Source organism: Mus caroli, unplaced genomic scaffold (genome assembly GCF_978045245.1).
Source record: "Mus caroli unplaced genomic scaffold, Mus_caroli_1 scaffold_13, whole genome shotgun sequence".
NCBI lineage: Eukaryota > Metazoa > Chordata > Mammalia > Rodentia > Muridae > Mus > Mus caroli.
The window spans coordinates 90902127-90916777 of record NW_028227268.1 but is presented as its reverse complement, the minus strand read 5'-3'; the positions used below and the strand labels follow the sequence as shown (position 1 = coordinate 90916777).

At 46.7% G+C, this 14651-nt stretch overlaps 1 protein-coding gene across 2 annotated transcripts in view; it reads left to right on the top strand.

The window, feature by feature from the left end:
* The window catches only part of Sh3pxd2b (SH3 and PX domains 2B), a 79402-nt gene that overhangs the window by 25798 nt on the left and 38953 nt on the right, over nt 1–14651 (top strand). For both annotated transcript variants that reach the window (XM_029484044.2, XM_021177399.3), the window contains exons 3-4: nt 7469–7544; nt 13818–13894. In XM_029484044.2, coding sequence (XP_029339904.1) covers nt 7469–7544; nt 13818–13894 — 153 coding nt within the window. The remainder of the gene's footprint in view (nt 1–7468; nt 7545–13817; nt 13895–14651) is intronic.

Genomic DNA, 14651 nt, shown 5'->3' with positions numbered 1-14651 from the left:
GTTGAGCTTAGCCCGCAGCCCCGCAATAAATAAGCTAACCACCATGTATAATGAGCAGATGGGGGAGAAGAAAGCATGGAGGGAAAGGTGATACAGGGCAGCGGTGATAATACAGATGACCTAGAGTTTTTGCCCATTGCTAGGCTGATGCTGTTCTAGGCAGTGGTGTCTACCTTGAGAGCTCTGCCTTGGCATGTGTTCAGGGGCTTCTTGCCAGCCTGGCACCTCCAACAAGGAACAGTGGGGCTAAGGATAAAGAACAACATGAATATCATCCCAGGGGTTATTCACATCTGCAGAGCAGAGCCCACTTGACTAGCTGGCACATGAAGAGAGGAGTGGGGTGGATGCCCAGATAGAGCAGACTGTTGCCTAGAACCCAGAGCAAACACTGCTCTGGCCTTGAAAGGACCCAGTATCCACTGGCAGTTCCTGCCCATCCGTCTTGTGGCCTCAGAACCCTCTGACCAACCTGCTTTATTTTCCCACTGACGGGTTTAGAACAGCCTCTTGGACAGCCCATTGGCCAACGCCCTAAGCATCCTCAAGTCAGCAACTTTAGTCTCTGTCAGCTCTCTTTCCCTGCTGTTAGCAACCTGAAGACTCTCGGGGGGGGGGGGAGCAGGGGGAGAATCTGGTGGTCTCCAGGATCCTGGGTCAGTCGCCACAGCAGCCTGTCAGCTGTGGTGGGAAGCAGGTGATACTGTCCCAGAGAGTGCCAGCTGGAGGATGAGATGCAAGAGAGAGGGTGAATGTGTCTAATGCCTGGCATGTTGAAGCATGTGGCCCAAGAATAAAGGCAAACCCAAGTTCAAGGCTCAGCCTTCTCTTTTCAGGCCTCACCTGGTGTTTCCTCTCTGAGCCTCCATTTCTTCTGTGCCTCTCAACCTTGGGACTTGTTATGGCTGTGAAATGAGATGTATCTGGCTCAGTGTGTTAAGGGTGAGCTGTCCCTCTCCGCTGATGTTACAACCATGGTGACCTCCTTTATGAGGTCCGGTCACAAGTCTTTTCAGCCCAAATCCTGTGCTTATTATGCCATGTTCTTACTGACCTTGCTTTTACCACAACTTAAGTCAGGTTTTCTTCCCAGCTCAGTGTAGTACTGGGGCTTCACTAGGACAGAATGGTCTGCCCCCGGTGGCCACCCCTGACATGGTGAAGCTGTTCAGAAGCCTGGCTTCATCCAGTTCTAAGGAGTCCCAGATGGCGTGGCGACAGAGTGGGAAAGCCATATGGTTCCAGGCATCTGGCTCAAGCTAGAAGCAGCCTTCTCTCCCTCATATCAACCCCAGATGGGTAGGAGAGGTTGGCTACTCAACTCAGCTGAACTGAGGACTAGGCAAGAAGACCAGCCCACGTGGGACCATGACTCCACATTAGATCATTTCATGATTTCCATGACCCAATTGGCACATGGCCTTGAATTTTTTTTTAAGTGACTTGACTCTGAGTGTGAGGGGAGAGCTCAGGCTTGGAGGAGGAGCTGGTGTAGTGTAACATAGAAGGCAGAGAGCTCAGAAGACCTGGGCCCAGCCACAATCAGCTGTATGTTCTTGGGCACAGTCCTTTAGTCTTCTTTGTCTGAGCATTCTCATTGATTGATATGGGATAATATCAGTAAAAAAACAGCCAGCATTTCTGAGGCTCTGCTCATGGGTTCAGTCCATTCATTTAATCATCAAAAGCACTTTATCTGATAACACAGGTCAAACAGCCTAGGCTCAGAGAAGTTCGCTCATTTGTCCAAGTCACACAGCTAGTCAGATTACCAGCACTCAGATTGGAGGCTGTGGGATACCAGAGCCCGTGCTCTCTGATGCTGCTTTTGCTGCCAGCTTCAAGTTAAAATGGTGTTTGTATTCAGAGGGAGCAATCCCATAGTGCTTAGGGAAGTGGACAATGGGCAGATGCTGGTTGTAGGTGTTGGGTTTCTTTTGGGAGTAATGAAAAGGTTCTAGAACTGGGTTAGTGGTCATGGTTGCTGACTGTGTAAATACACAGAAAACTGCGGAGTGGGGTACATTTTAAAGAGTGAATTTTGTGGTATGTGAGGTATAGCTCTCTCTCTCTCTCTCTCTCTCTCTCTCTCTCTCTCTCTCTCTCTCTCTCTCTCTCTCTCTCTCTCTCTCTCTCTCTCTCTCAAGTGTAAACTGTAAGAACAGCCCCGGGCTGCTGAATAGGAATGGGTTCTGGCTGGTAGAGTGACTGACAAGCCCAATTGCTTGGAATCAAGAAGGACAGACACAGTATCAGTTTCTCAGGGTTCCAGACTTTGGGATCTGACAGGTTGGATTCAATTTATTTCTCCACTTTCTGGCTCAGGGTCTAGTTTCTGTCATAATGCAGGTAGAACTCCAGCTAGGTTGGATTTTCCCAGATTGTGTTCATCAGCTGAATGGAGCTGAGAAGACAAAGGACTTTGGCTCTGGATGCAGCTGAACCTAGGGCTGCCAAGTCAAAGACTTGTCTCTTCATGTCTGGGCCCCATGGTGAGGTACATGGCAGCAGCTACTGCTCCAGCCTGTGTCTAGCTCACCAGAACCATTACTTTGGAGGAAAAAGAAAAGAATTTCCTCTGTGGCTATCTTAGTTAGAGTTTTACTGCTGTGAACAGACACCATGACCAAGGTAGAAAGGACCACATTTAATCAGGGCTGGCTTACAGGTACAGAGGTTCAGTCCATTATCATCAAGGTGGGAACATGGTAGCATCCAAGCAGGCATGGTGTTGGAAGACTAAGAGTTCCACATCTTCTTCTGATGGCAAACAGGAAAAGACAGGCCCTTCTGCACTGGGCAGAGCTTCAAAGGCCACTCCCACAGGGACACACTTACTCCAGCAAGGCCACAGTAGCACTCCCTATGGGCCAAGCGTATTCAAACCACCACATTGACTTAATCTCATCTTAGACCATAGGATGAGGTGTTCAAGGCATACAGAGACAAAAGCAGGATCAACAACCAGCTAATGTACCTGGACACCAACTGCTGGGTGTTCTAGAGGGCATCAAGGAAGCCAGAACCGTGGGTACCTCCTCTTCTTCTTAGGCAGGAAATTTAAGCAAAGGAAACAAAGTAAAAAGAGGATTATCAGGGTAGAGGCAGCACTCCACAGGCTGCTTCATAGGGAAGGACATTGTCACCAGCCAGCAAAAATATCCCCATATTCCTGACGTCTTAGAAAAGTCTGAGTCCTTTGGTTATCTCTGCCACAATGATGTAAGATCTGGCTTAGCCTGAACTAGTGCTGTAGAGTCAATCAGGATGTCATGGAGGGAGTGGACATCCAGGCAAAGGCCTGGGAATGAGTGACTGGGGTGCCCACAATGCTCACAGCAACACCCAGCAGAGCAATCTATTAATACCAACTACTCTTTGCTAGAACTTTGATGTGTCTTTCTTCAATGCCACCTCACTGAATCCTCCTTTACCAGTATGAGGTCGGTATCATGGGCATTTCACAAGTAGAAACATTCAAGTTTAGAGAGGCAGTTATGTGCCCCAAACGGCAGGGATCCAACTACTACCTCCCTAGGAGCCAGGTGTGTCTGAAAAGATGAACTTGCCCTCAACTTCCAGTTCATGGGTTCATGACCACATTTCCACCCTACAGTTTGAGTACCACTTGAGTCCTTGACAAATAAGCCTCAGACATGGGTCCACCTCACACTGTGTTCTGCAGCTGTCATACTCTAAATCCCCAGGTTCAGTATGTCCCCCTGGAGGAGGGTCACAGCTGTCACTAGAGCTACCCAGAGACACCCTATCTCACAAAAACAAAACAAAACAAAACAAACAGTTCTGATACTGGCTATCATATGATTGACTTGAACACTGTGCTCTGAGCAGAGTAAGGCCAGAGAGAAAGAGATAAATGTTTCACTCTACTTGCACACGGTGCCCAGAGTAATCAACTGAATTGAAAGTACATTCACCAGGGAGGGTGGATGAAGAGCCATTTGGTGCTCTGACTGAGGCAAAGCTCTGAAGATGGTGGAGGAGATGGCTGTCTGCATAGTGGATGTCCAATTAGGCCATGGAACTGTGTACCCAGATATTGTTGAAAGATTTATTGTATATGTGTAACACAGTTAAAAACATAGCAAAAACAACAAACAAACAAAAAACCAGTCTCCCATGATACTAAGTTACTCGCAAATCAGTTTCAAAGTAGCATTATTCATAGTCCCAGACAGACTGTCCCTCATTCCTAGATGGCCATGCAGGTGGATGGAAGGATGCCTCTAGTGAGGCTGTATGTCCCAAGGGGACTTATCTGAGGTTAGACAAGTGGTGTATAAACCAGTGTGAACATTTGTTAGCCAGGGGAAACATTCATTAGCCGATATGGACACACTGTTAGCTATGTGGATACTCATTAGCCAGTGTGGACACTGACTAGGCTATAAGGACACTCCTTAGCCCATGTGGATACTCACCAGCCAGTAGGGATACTTGCTAGCCAGTGTGGACATCCAGAGAGGGTCTCCGAAAGCATCAAGGGAAGGGAAGTAGCCTTGTCACTGTGCATTCTTTACAACATGCTTCCCCTTGGTAGTGTTTCAACTTTGTCTTAATATTGAGAAGGCAAAAGGAGATAGTGCTAGGCAAATCTATAAATTTCAGAGCCTCTGCAGCTAAGACTGATGAGTTGCTTTGGGAAATGTAATGTGCTATATTCCTGCGTGCACAGAATATTAAGCCTGCCTTGTCTCAAGCTGGCTTCCCATATCCACTTAACCCTGAACCCAGCTAAAGAGCAATATTAGAACATGAATGGACAAAGGTGTTGGGACTGGTCATGCCCCTGCTCTGCTGTGTGGCTTAAGGCAAGTTGATTGCCCTCTCTGCTCCCAAGTTTCCTCATCTGAGACTTGGAACTTGTAATGTTTATTTCACAGAGTTACTGTAAAGATCAGATGAAACTGGATGAGAAGACTGTTAACTGTCAACTGCTGAGCACTGTAACCATTATTACTGTTGCTATTATTATTTTATGTTACTAGTGTGACTGCTATTCATTGGAAATTCTAACTGTCCTTTGAAGAGATTCCCCTTCGGGGGGTTGCGTTCTCTCTGTTGAACCCATTGATTCTTTTCATTAAACTTCTGTGTTTTCGGTAGTTTTAGGTTCAACATAAAATGTCTTGGAGAGTCCTGAGCACTCTTGGGTACCCTGCAGTCCCCTGACTCCCCCCACTGTTAGCAGTCATTTTGTCAGTGTTTATTGAAAGCCTGCTATGTGCTGGTATAGAAGAACTCTTCAGAAATGAATCCGTCTTCTCAAGGAGGACCACAGTGGCCTTGGCAGTCAGGGAAGGACACTGGACCAAGTTTCACTGTCCCCATGCAGGATTGAGTAGGGGCCAATGATGAACAGCCACAAATAACACCACAGATAATGGAACCCAGGGTATCCCAGTGGTTATAATTAATAGTAGCTCTCTTAACTAGCATGTACAAAGCTCTTGGTTCCATCCCTAGTACTGCACATAATAATAAAGAAAATCCATGAATAAAGCCTCTTCCCAGGCTTCTGGAAGCTTGCATACCCCAGCTGCCCTTTTGAGCCCAGCCACCCTGAAGCTGTGCCCCTCCCTAGGGTATTGTGTAAACTAGCACAGAAGAAGCCAGAAACTGCAGCCTGATGTACATGCCCCCCACCCTCTCTGATCTTCATGGCATCACAGATAAGAGATCTTGCAATGACAAAGCTCCACTGAGCTTCAGGCTCTGGCCTTGCCACACTGTGGGCTGCAGGCACTGGGCTGATTCCTTTGCCTCTGGGACCTTGAGTGCTAGTGTCTACAGTAAAGGCCGGGTGGGGGCTGGGGGTGGGTGGGTCCTGCCGAGATGCAGTGCCTGACAGCCTGGAGCTATGTAGTTAGCTTCAGGATAGCCAGAACTTACATAGTGAGACTGTCTCAAAAACAACAACAGCAGCAGCAAAACAACCTACCAGATAAAAGGGTAGCCTGATCAACTAGGCCAAGAGCTGGACCATTGGCAGGGTTGCAAAGGCTCTGTGCCCTCCCTCCAGGACTGCAGATGGCAGAGAAGTCACTGTCAGGGAATATGTCCTTCACAAGAGAGAAGGAAATAGACAACAGCAAACTCAGATCCAGCTGTCAGCCCCAACCCTGAAGTGACAAATGTTGCTGGTCATTAGATGTGGCCCACTTCAAAGGATTGGGAAAGTACAATTCAAACCTGGGTTGAGAAACATGAACATATCTGCAGACAGCTTTGGTATTGCTAGGCTCTCGAGCTTAGAGCTTGTTATAGCAGCATATCCTGACCCATCCTGATTCACATGTAGCCAGCAAGCCAGAAAGGAGTCCTGAACCCAGCCTAGTTTGAGCTGTAGTACAAGTTACTACAGGGACCTAAAGCAAAGACCCTTAAAGTTACATCAGAGCATACAAGAATTGAGTGGCAGATTCGTGTGATTTTTTTTTTTGAGTACCGAACCAGAGATTTCACATTAGTTTCTTTCTTTTTCTAAAAGTAATACTTTTTACAAGTCTCACTCTGTACCCCTGGCCAGCCTGGAACTCATTATATAGACCAGACTGGCCTTGAGCTAGATTCACCTGCCCCTGGGAATAAAGGTGTGTGTCACTGTGCTCAGCTTCACTTCCTTTCTTAAGCTGTCAGAGTCACAGTCTGGTTATAGTCTGCCCCCAGCTCCGTCCTCAACCCCGTCCAGTTTTGTGGTATCTCACACACTACTTCCCAATCACCAGACTGTTTTCCAGGCTCTTTGCAAGACTGCATGTTCTCATGGTGGCATGCATACAGCATAGGACCAGGCACCAGCTAGGCCTAGCAGGTTTGGGGTTTCAGGGTGGGTCAGGAATGATGCTAAAAGCCTAGGTTTAAAGGTGAAGGGCATTTTAACACACCTGTCACTTCCCAGAATACAGAGTGACATGTTGTCTGTGAAACAGAAGTCCTTAGGCTATTGTTTACATTTTAAGTCCCATGGCTTAAACTCTAAGAGAATCAAAAATGGTGGCCTGGAGGGATGGCTCTATGGTAAGAGCACACACAACCCTTGCTTGCAGAAGAGCCATGTTTGGTTTCTATGACCATCATTGGCGAGTTACAACAGCCTGTAAATCCAGTTCCATGTACCCTGACATTTCTGGTCTCCTAGGACACCAGCGTGTATGTCGAACAGATGCATACACATGGACACATAATTTTAAATAAATCTTTTTTTAAAAAACCAAACAACTAAGAATGGTCTCTTGCAGCTTTTGAGCTTTCACAGTTTAGAAACTGTGGATATAAACAGTTGCTTTCCCCACGTAAGGTCTCAGATCCAGACCCCATCCCCGTAGCCTCAGGTTTCTAAAAAGCTTGGTGTGAACTTCTAATTCGTCAAATCACAAATTTAAGATGTCAGAGAATGTGTGTTTTGTTTTGTAAAAGGTTCTCACTTCTATTCCCTCCCATTTAGATGCAGATGTTGGACAAGTTCCCCATGGAAGGAGGACAGAAAGACCCCAAGCAGAGGATCATTCCATTTCTGCCAGGTGGGTAAGGGGTACACTCTTGGGCAGGGCAAGCCTCGTCACTTGAAGAACAGTTCCTGGTCCCCAGAAGAGCACACGAGCTCCTCCCCACATCACTGTTGGGGGAGGGGCATTGTTTCTCTCCTAGTTTACTTCTGTTGCTATGATTAACACCACTACCAAAAAACTACTTGGGGAGGAAGGTGTTTACTTCACCTTCCATTTCTCTGTCACTAACGTAGGGAAAGGTAAAAAGCAAGAGCTGAAGCTGAGACCAAGAAGGAAGCTGGCTCACTCACCATGGCTTGCTCAGCTTGCTTTCTTACATAGTCCAGGGCATCCTGCTCAGAGGTGGCACCACCCACAGTGGGCTGAGCTCTTCCACAACAATTAGTAATTAATGACATGCCCCACCACACACACACACACACACACACACACACACACACACACACACACTCCCACAGGCCAGTCTGATGGAGGCATTTTCTGACACTTCAGATCCTTCTAACCTCCTTGTGAGAGAATGCTGTCTGCTTAGAAGGGTTCCTGTAGTTTCCAGGCTGATCCACGATGATGTAAGGCATGGACTAGCCCATCATTTTCCTCCTTTCTTGGATCCCTATAAATGTAATTTTTTATTCATCTGATATAATTGTTATCTCTGAGGCTTACTACCTCAGTCTGCTAACCTAGGCCTAGTCCTGGAAGCTTCTAGCCTCTGTACAATCTAATCTATGCCTAAGATGTTTCCAGCCTCTGAGACTTACTGCTGAATAAGCTCACCCCTTCTAGTTCTTTCTGTGCTCTGGCTGGCAGGTTCAACCTTGCTGTTCTGGCTCCAACTTCTCTCCAAGCTGACTGATTTAATCTGACTTCTCTCTCTTGGTTGGTCTCTACTGAATTGTTCTGCTTGGCCTCATACTAACTTTGGCAGTATGTTTCTAATCTTCTGGCTCCTTCTCATTCTCTGGCTTACTCTGTCTTCACCTGTGTCTAGCTTGTTCTCTCTCTCTCTCTCTGCAACCTGTCTCTGTACAACTGTCCCAGTAAACTACCCCCTCCTTCCCTCTCTGCCCTGCCCTCTTCCTCTCTCTTCCCCTGGGAGTTGGACATAACCTAGTCAGTCAAATCTTTCTCTGATTAGTCTCTTTGTCTGCCCCTCAATTAGACATCACTTTGAAACATGAGTGCTTCCTTCTACAAAATAACTTTACCTCCATTGTTTGGGATTAAAGGTGTGTCATCCCAAGGGCTGAGCCATACTACAACTAGAAACAGGTTGTTTTTGTTGTTGTCGTCCAGTAAATAACACAATCTTGGGTTTCACAGTGTGACCAAATATCCTGCAACAGGTCTCTCTATTCACACCAGTGCTCGTTCAATAGGTTCTCAGGCACTATCAGCCTGGCTGGGTTGAGCAAGTGTTTTCTAGGCCCCCTCTGCTGAGAGAATCCTTAGGGGAAAAAAAAAAAACAAAGACAAAACCAAAACCAAACCAAAACAAAACAAAACAAAAAACTAAAGTTTTTAAGTCTCTCCACTGGGAAAACATCAACTACACTGGAATTTTTTCCCCAGTGGAGAGAACCCCACGTGCCAGATACAATAGCCAAAACTCAGGGCTACAAAGCACACACTTTGGAGTCATTTTTCTTCAGCCCCGTGATTTTAACCACCATCCCCAGCCTCCCCCCTCCCCTGCCCCTCTATTTCCACATCTGCTAAATAAGACAGCGACTCTGCTTCCCAAAGCTCAATTCCTGGCACAGAATAGGCTCTTAGCAAAGGCAGTAAGAAAGGAGAGTTGGGGGGCCTTCCTTTGGGGGTTCTCAGTTTTGTATTTTGGAGTCATTCTGGAATGAGCAGAATGTTTAAGTTCAGCCTAAAAAACAGCCTTTCTTCGAGAAAGAGAAAGGCAGCAGTAAGATGTAGCTTTTTTCTGGATGAAAGAAAGTCAGCTCTGGAAAACTTCCCAAGGCAGAAAACTTGAGCCCGACCCTCTCCCCGGCTCTTAAAAGCCTTTGTGGTTACGTAATACTTTTCCAGCAAGAATTCATGAAAATGCTGCTCACAAGATCTAACCCCTTTGTCTCTGTGCCCAGTTCCAGCTTAGGATTCCCAGGGGCCCCAAGACCTTCTGAACCCACCCCCCCACACACACTCAGCTATTCGCCAGGCCAACACTGTGGGCAGGAAATGGGTCTCCTCTCCTGAGGTCAATTCTTTAGCCAAACTGCCTTGTCAGCAAGACAAAGGCAAGTTTCACGTTAGCACAAAGGCGGGGGAGAGGGCCCAGCCTGTGCGGACTTTCCATCCCAGCAAGGGCTGGGGAGGCCAACTTGGCAGAGGAGGTGACCTGAAAACTAAGAATTACAGTTTGGCCTTCTTCCACTGTGGAAAACAAAAGCCACCCATTCCCACCAAAGCTGTCTCTCTCCTGAACACCCTTTCCACTCCAGTATGGAGGTAGCCCACCATCCTTTCTTCCTCACCCTCCCATCCGCCCCAGACTCACCAAACCCACAGGTACCACCAACAAGAAGGAACCACTGTGAGCATTGGCCAGGCTGCCTGGAGACTGGCCTGAGCATAACCTGGCTCAGACATGGTTGACTGGCCCCAGAGAGCTCACATAGGAGAAAGAATTAGCATGTCCTTATCTAGACTGTCACACACATGCTCATGCTTTGGGGGGCACACAGTAATTACTCCTTTGTAACGAAGACAACAAAACAAAGCCTATTCTCCCCATTCACAGGCTCCAGAGGTGATTGGCTCCTAGGCACTAGGTGTAGAAGGGATTGGCTGTAACTACCTAATGAGCCTCACTAGGCTCAAAGTCCCTGCCTCAGTATCCCCAAAGTCCCTACAAACCCAGGGAGGAGTTTCACACTACTGAGCTCCTTCTGGGTGAAGCTTTGGCATTGGTTTCTGGCTCCCTTTGCTTTCTATTGCTTTGATAAAACTCCACCACCAAACACAAGTAGGAGAATAAAGGGTTTGTTTGGCTTGTATGTCCATGTCACAGTCTACTACTGAGGGAAGTCAAGGCAGAGCCATGAGGAGTGATGCTCTTTGGCTTGCCCCTGGATCATTCAGCCACCTGTGACACTACCCACAGTTGATTGGACCCTCCCAAATCAATCCTTAACCAAGACAATACTCTATAGGTTTGTCTACAGGCCTGTCTTATGGAGACATTTTCTTTTCTTTTCTTTTCTTTTCTTTTCTTTTCTTTTCTTTTCTTTTCTTTTCTTTTCCTTTCCTTTCTCTTCTCTTCTCTTCTTTCTTTTTCTTTTTCTTTTTCTTTTTCTTTTTTGTAAAAGATACAAGAAGCTGTGTTTGGTGGGTAAGCATCAGATTTCTTACTGCACCTAGAACAGCCAGGGATGGAAATGTTTTCTCTAGACACTTAGCCAATTTAAAACTTTCTTAAATATGAAATATATTCACTCACCCTTACCAAGCCCAAGCTCACCAAGCCTACCTTCATCAGGACCACCCTTACCATACCAACCCTTCCCACCACTTTATCACATCCAACCTCACCATGCCTACCTATCCTTACCACACCCACCTTTACTAGCACCACCACCACCCTTACCACATCCAACCTCACCATGCCTACCCTTACCACACCCACCCTTACCATGCCCACCCTTACTACCACCATCATCCTCTTGTGTACCACCACTACTGAGACCAACATCACATTCTTATTTATAGATCCCACTTTTTAAAAAAGTATAAAATGTAACTATTCATACAAAATAACTGAATTTCTTATCATCAGTAGAAATGACATAATGACATAGCAATAATCCTGAGAATTACAGAGTTATAACTTTGATAAACTTAATGATAAACTTCCTGATACATAGCAGGAACTTAAATATCGGCTGGGTGGAAATCTGTTGATTTTCTTAAAAGACAAATTTTTATTAGATATTTTCTTTATTTACATTTCAAATGCTATCCCAAAAGTCCCCTATACCCTACCTCTGCCCTGCTCCCCAACCCACCCACTCCCACTTCCTGGCCCCGGCATTCCCCTGTACTGGGGCATATAATCTTTGCAAGACCAAGGGCCTCTCCACCCAATGATGGCTAACTAGGTCATCCTCTGCTACATATGCAGCTAGAGACACAAGCTCTGGGGGTACTGGTTACTTCATATTATTGTTCCTCCTATAGGGTTACAGCTCATTGGGTACTTTCTCTAGCTCCACCGTTGGGGGCCCTGTGTTCCATCCAATGGAGACATTTTCTTATGTGAGGTTTCCTTTTAGATAACTCTAGCTTGTATCAATGTGACCAAACAACAACAACAACAATAACAATTGTAGTAAATTAACCAAAACAGACTCTGGTTGTGTGGTGGCTTTGAGACAAGTCTGTTCCTTGCAGTGCAGGTTGGCAATAGCCTCATTCTAGTTGTAAATCCTTTGAGCCCACTTATTACCTTTACAGTGAGAGGCCTGTACACTGCTCTCCTCCCTGATGTACAGAAGGGAACTGCCACCAAGTGGGAGCGCATCAGTTCTGGGGTTGGGAGTGGGGGAGTCTTCTCCTACTTTGAGAAATGGATGAAGAGCAGAAAGCATTTGCTACCTAGGGCTGCTCCGTAGGCTCATATTTATTCTTAGTCATGAAGGTTCAGAGATTTTCAAACAGCCTTATTGCAGAGGCCTGCAAGAATGGGAAGTGTGGCCATTTGACTGTCACAGTGGCTAGGGCTGGAGAGGCCACCAGCTTGAAATGGATTTGAATTGGAGATGCTCAGCACCTTGCAGGGTTGGGGACAGTCCTCCCCTGGGAAGGATGCCACACCCAGATTCTCAGCAGTATTGCTCCATGTTGAGGCAAATAGGAGAACCTGTTGTCTCCGACCCTTCCAGGTTCCCATTGAAGAAAATAGGTTCTCACACTGTCCCCCTTTTCTTTGGGAGGATGTTTTTATGTCTCTGAAAGCAATAAATACGGGAAAGCTTAGAGAAATAAAAAAAAAAAAGACCTGTGTTCTGTTTCTCAGAAGACAACACTCTTCAAACCCTTTGATGCACTACCTGCTAGATCTTTCTTTTCAGCAAGCACGGGTAGATCAGAGAGGCCCAGAATCATTAGACAAATAGCACAAAAGTTTAGCAGACCCTTAGACAGGAGCAAGGAGACTTGAACAAGGGGAGGGAGGGAGGCTGTGTTTCTCCTCAGAGATGCCCAGGAGCCTGTGGGTCTTGGGCTGCCCAGGCTGAGCTTGGAGGCACTCTTCCTGCAGGGCTCTTCTGTGGGATTTCACATAGATGCAGAACCTAGAAAAGGGACCTCATGGGAGGAACACATAAAAGTGTGGTCACCAGAGCCTGATGGAAAGTGTTGCAAGAGGATGGGGATGGATAGCAGCAGGCGAGGGAATGGCTGTCAACCCTACAGCATGGTATGGCACTGTGTCTGGCCGCTGCTAACTGGCTATTTCAGAATAACCGGAAGAGAGGTGTCTTAGGGTTTTACTGCTGTGAACAGACACCATGACCAAGGCAACTCTTATAAGGACAACATTTAATTGGGGCTGGCTTACAGGTTCAGAGGTTCAGTCCATCATCATCAAGGTATGAACATAGCAGCATCCAGGCAGGCATGGTGCAGGAGGAGCTGAGAGTTCTACATCTTCATCTGAAAGCTGCTAGCTGAATACTGGCTTCCAGGCAGCTAGGATGAAGATCTTAAAGACCACACCCACAGTGACACATCTACCCCAACGGGGCCACACCTTCTAACAGTGCCACTCCCTGGGCCAGGCATATACAAACTATCACAAGAGGCTTATGCCTATTTATGCATATTCTCAGCAGGAATGAGAAATGCTGGAAGTCATGCCAGTCATCCCACTCATCGGCATTAATTGCACATATTATAGTTACACAGTGCAGGCCATAAGTATGTATAGTGACTGTGCTAGCTTAACCTACTCCTGGACTGGCTGGAGTGTAATTCCATTACAGAGCATGTGCTTAGCATTAACAAGGCTCTGAGTTCAATCCTCATAAAACTTAAAAAAACAAAAACAAAAACAAAAACTCTTCTCCATTAGGCTCATTCTCCCCAGCTATCTCGCTAGAGCAGTGGGGCTTTGAGAGGTTTAGCCTGGGTGTGGCTACCCACATACACAGGTACAGCCTGGAATACTGAGGGCAGCCAGGAACTTTGGTACTAATCAGGTCCACCCTCAGACAGCACTGTGAGTGGTGGTCAAGTGGGCCACTGCTATATTGAGTGTGTTCTCATCTCCTGCAGGCAAAATCCTCTTCCGCCGCAGCCACATCCGGGACGTAGCCGTCAAACGCCTGATACCAATTGATGAATATTGTAAGGTAAGCTGAGATGCCAACACCATCTCTCTTGTGGGTGTTCTGTTTTATTTTCCTTTCTGAGTGCCAAATGTTCACTCAAGGGTAGGAGACAAAACAGAACAAAACATACCCTCCTCCCCCACCCCCATTCGACTGTGGAATCAACCTGAATCCACTTTCAGTGGCTGTGTGGTGTTGCCCTGGGTGTGAATGGTCCAGTTAGCATTCAGTCCCTGTTATTGCTGGAGCAGCTGGCCTCTCTCCCCTTGAATGTTCCAACAGAGGAAGGCCTGCCTGTTCTTGCAGTTGGATGGGATCGGTTGGGAAGGAAGCATGCTGTCACTTCTGTTATTGTCTCTTATTAATTGAGTGTAGTAAGACTACAGGATGCAGGTGCCACATGCAGTCACCAGTTGTCTCTGTATCCAGAGGTGAAATTAAGAACTTCCACTTGTGCTGGGGAGATGACCTGATCAGTAAAGAGCTTGCTGTACAAACATGAAGGCCTGGCTTTGGCCCAGCACCTATGTAAAATACTGAACACTAAGTGCCTGTGATCCTAGAGTCTAGGAGTAGACACAGGAAGGTCTTGGCAGCCCACTGCCTGGCCAGTCCAGATTCTGTAAGAGATCCTGTCTCAAAGCACAGTTGAGAAAGGCACCCAATACCAACTGCTGGCTTTTATCTGTGTCCATACTCATGTGCACCTTGCATATACCACCAAGATAGAGACACACATGCACAGAGAGACAGAGATAGAAAGACAGACACAGAGAGA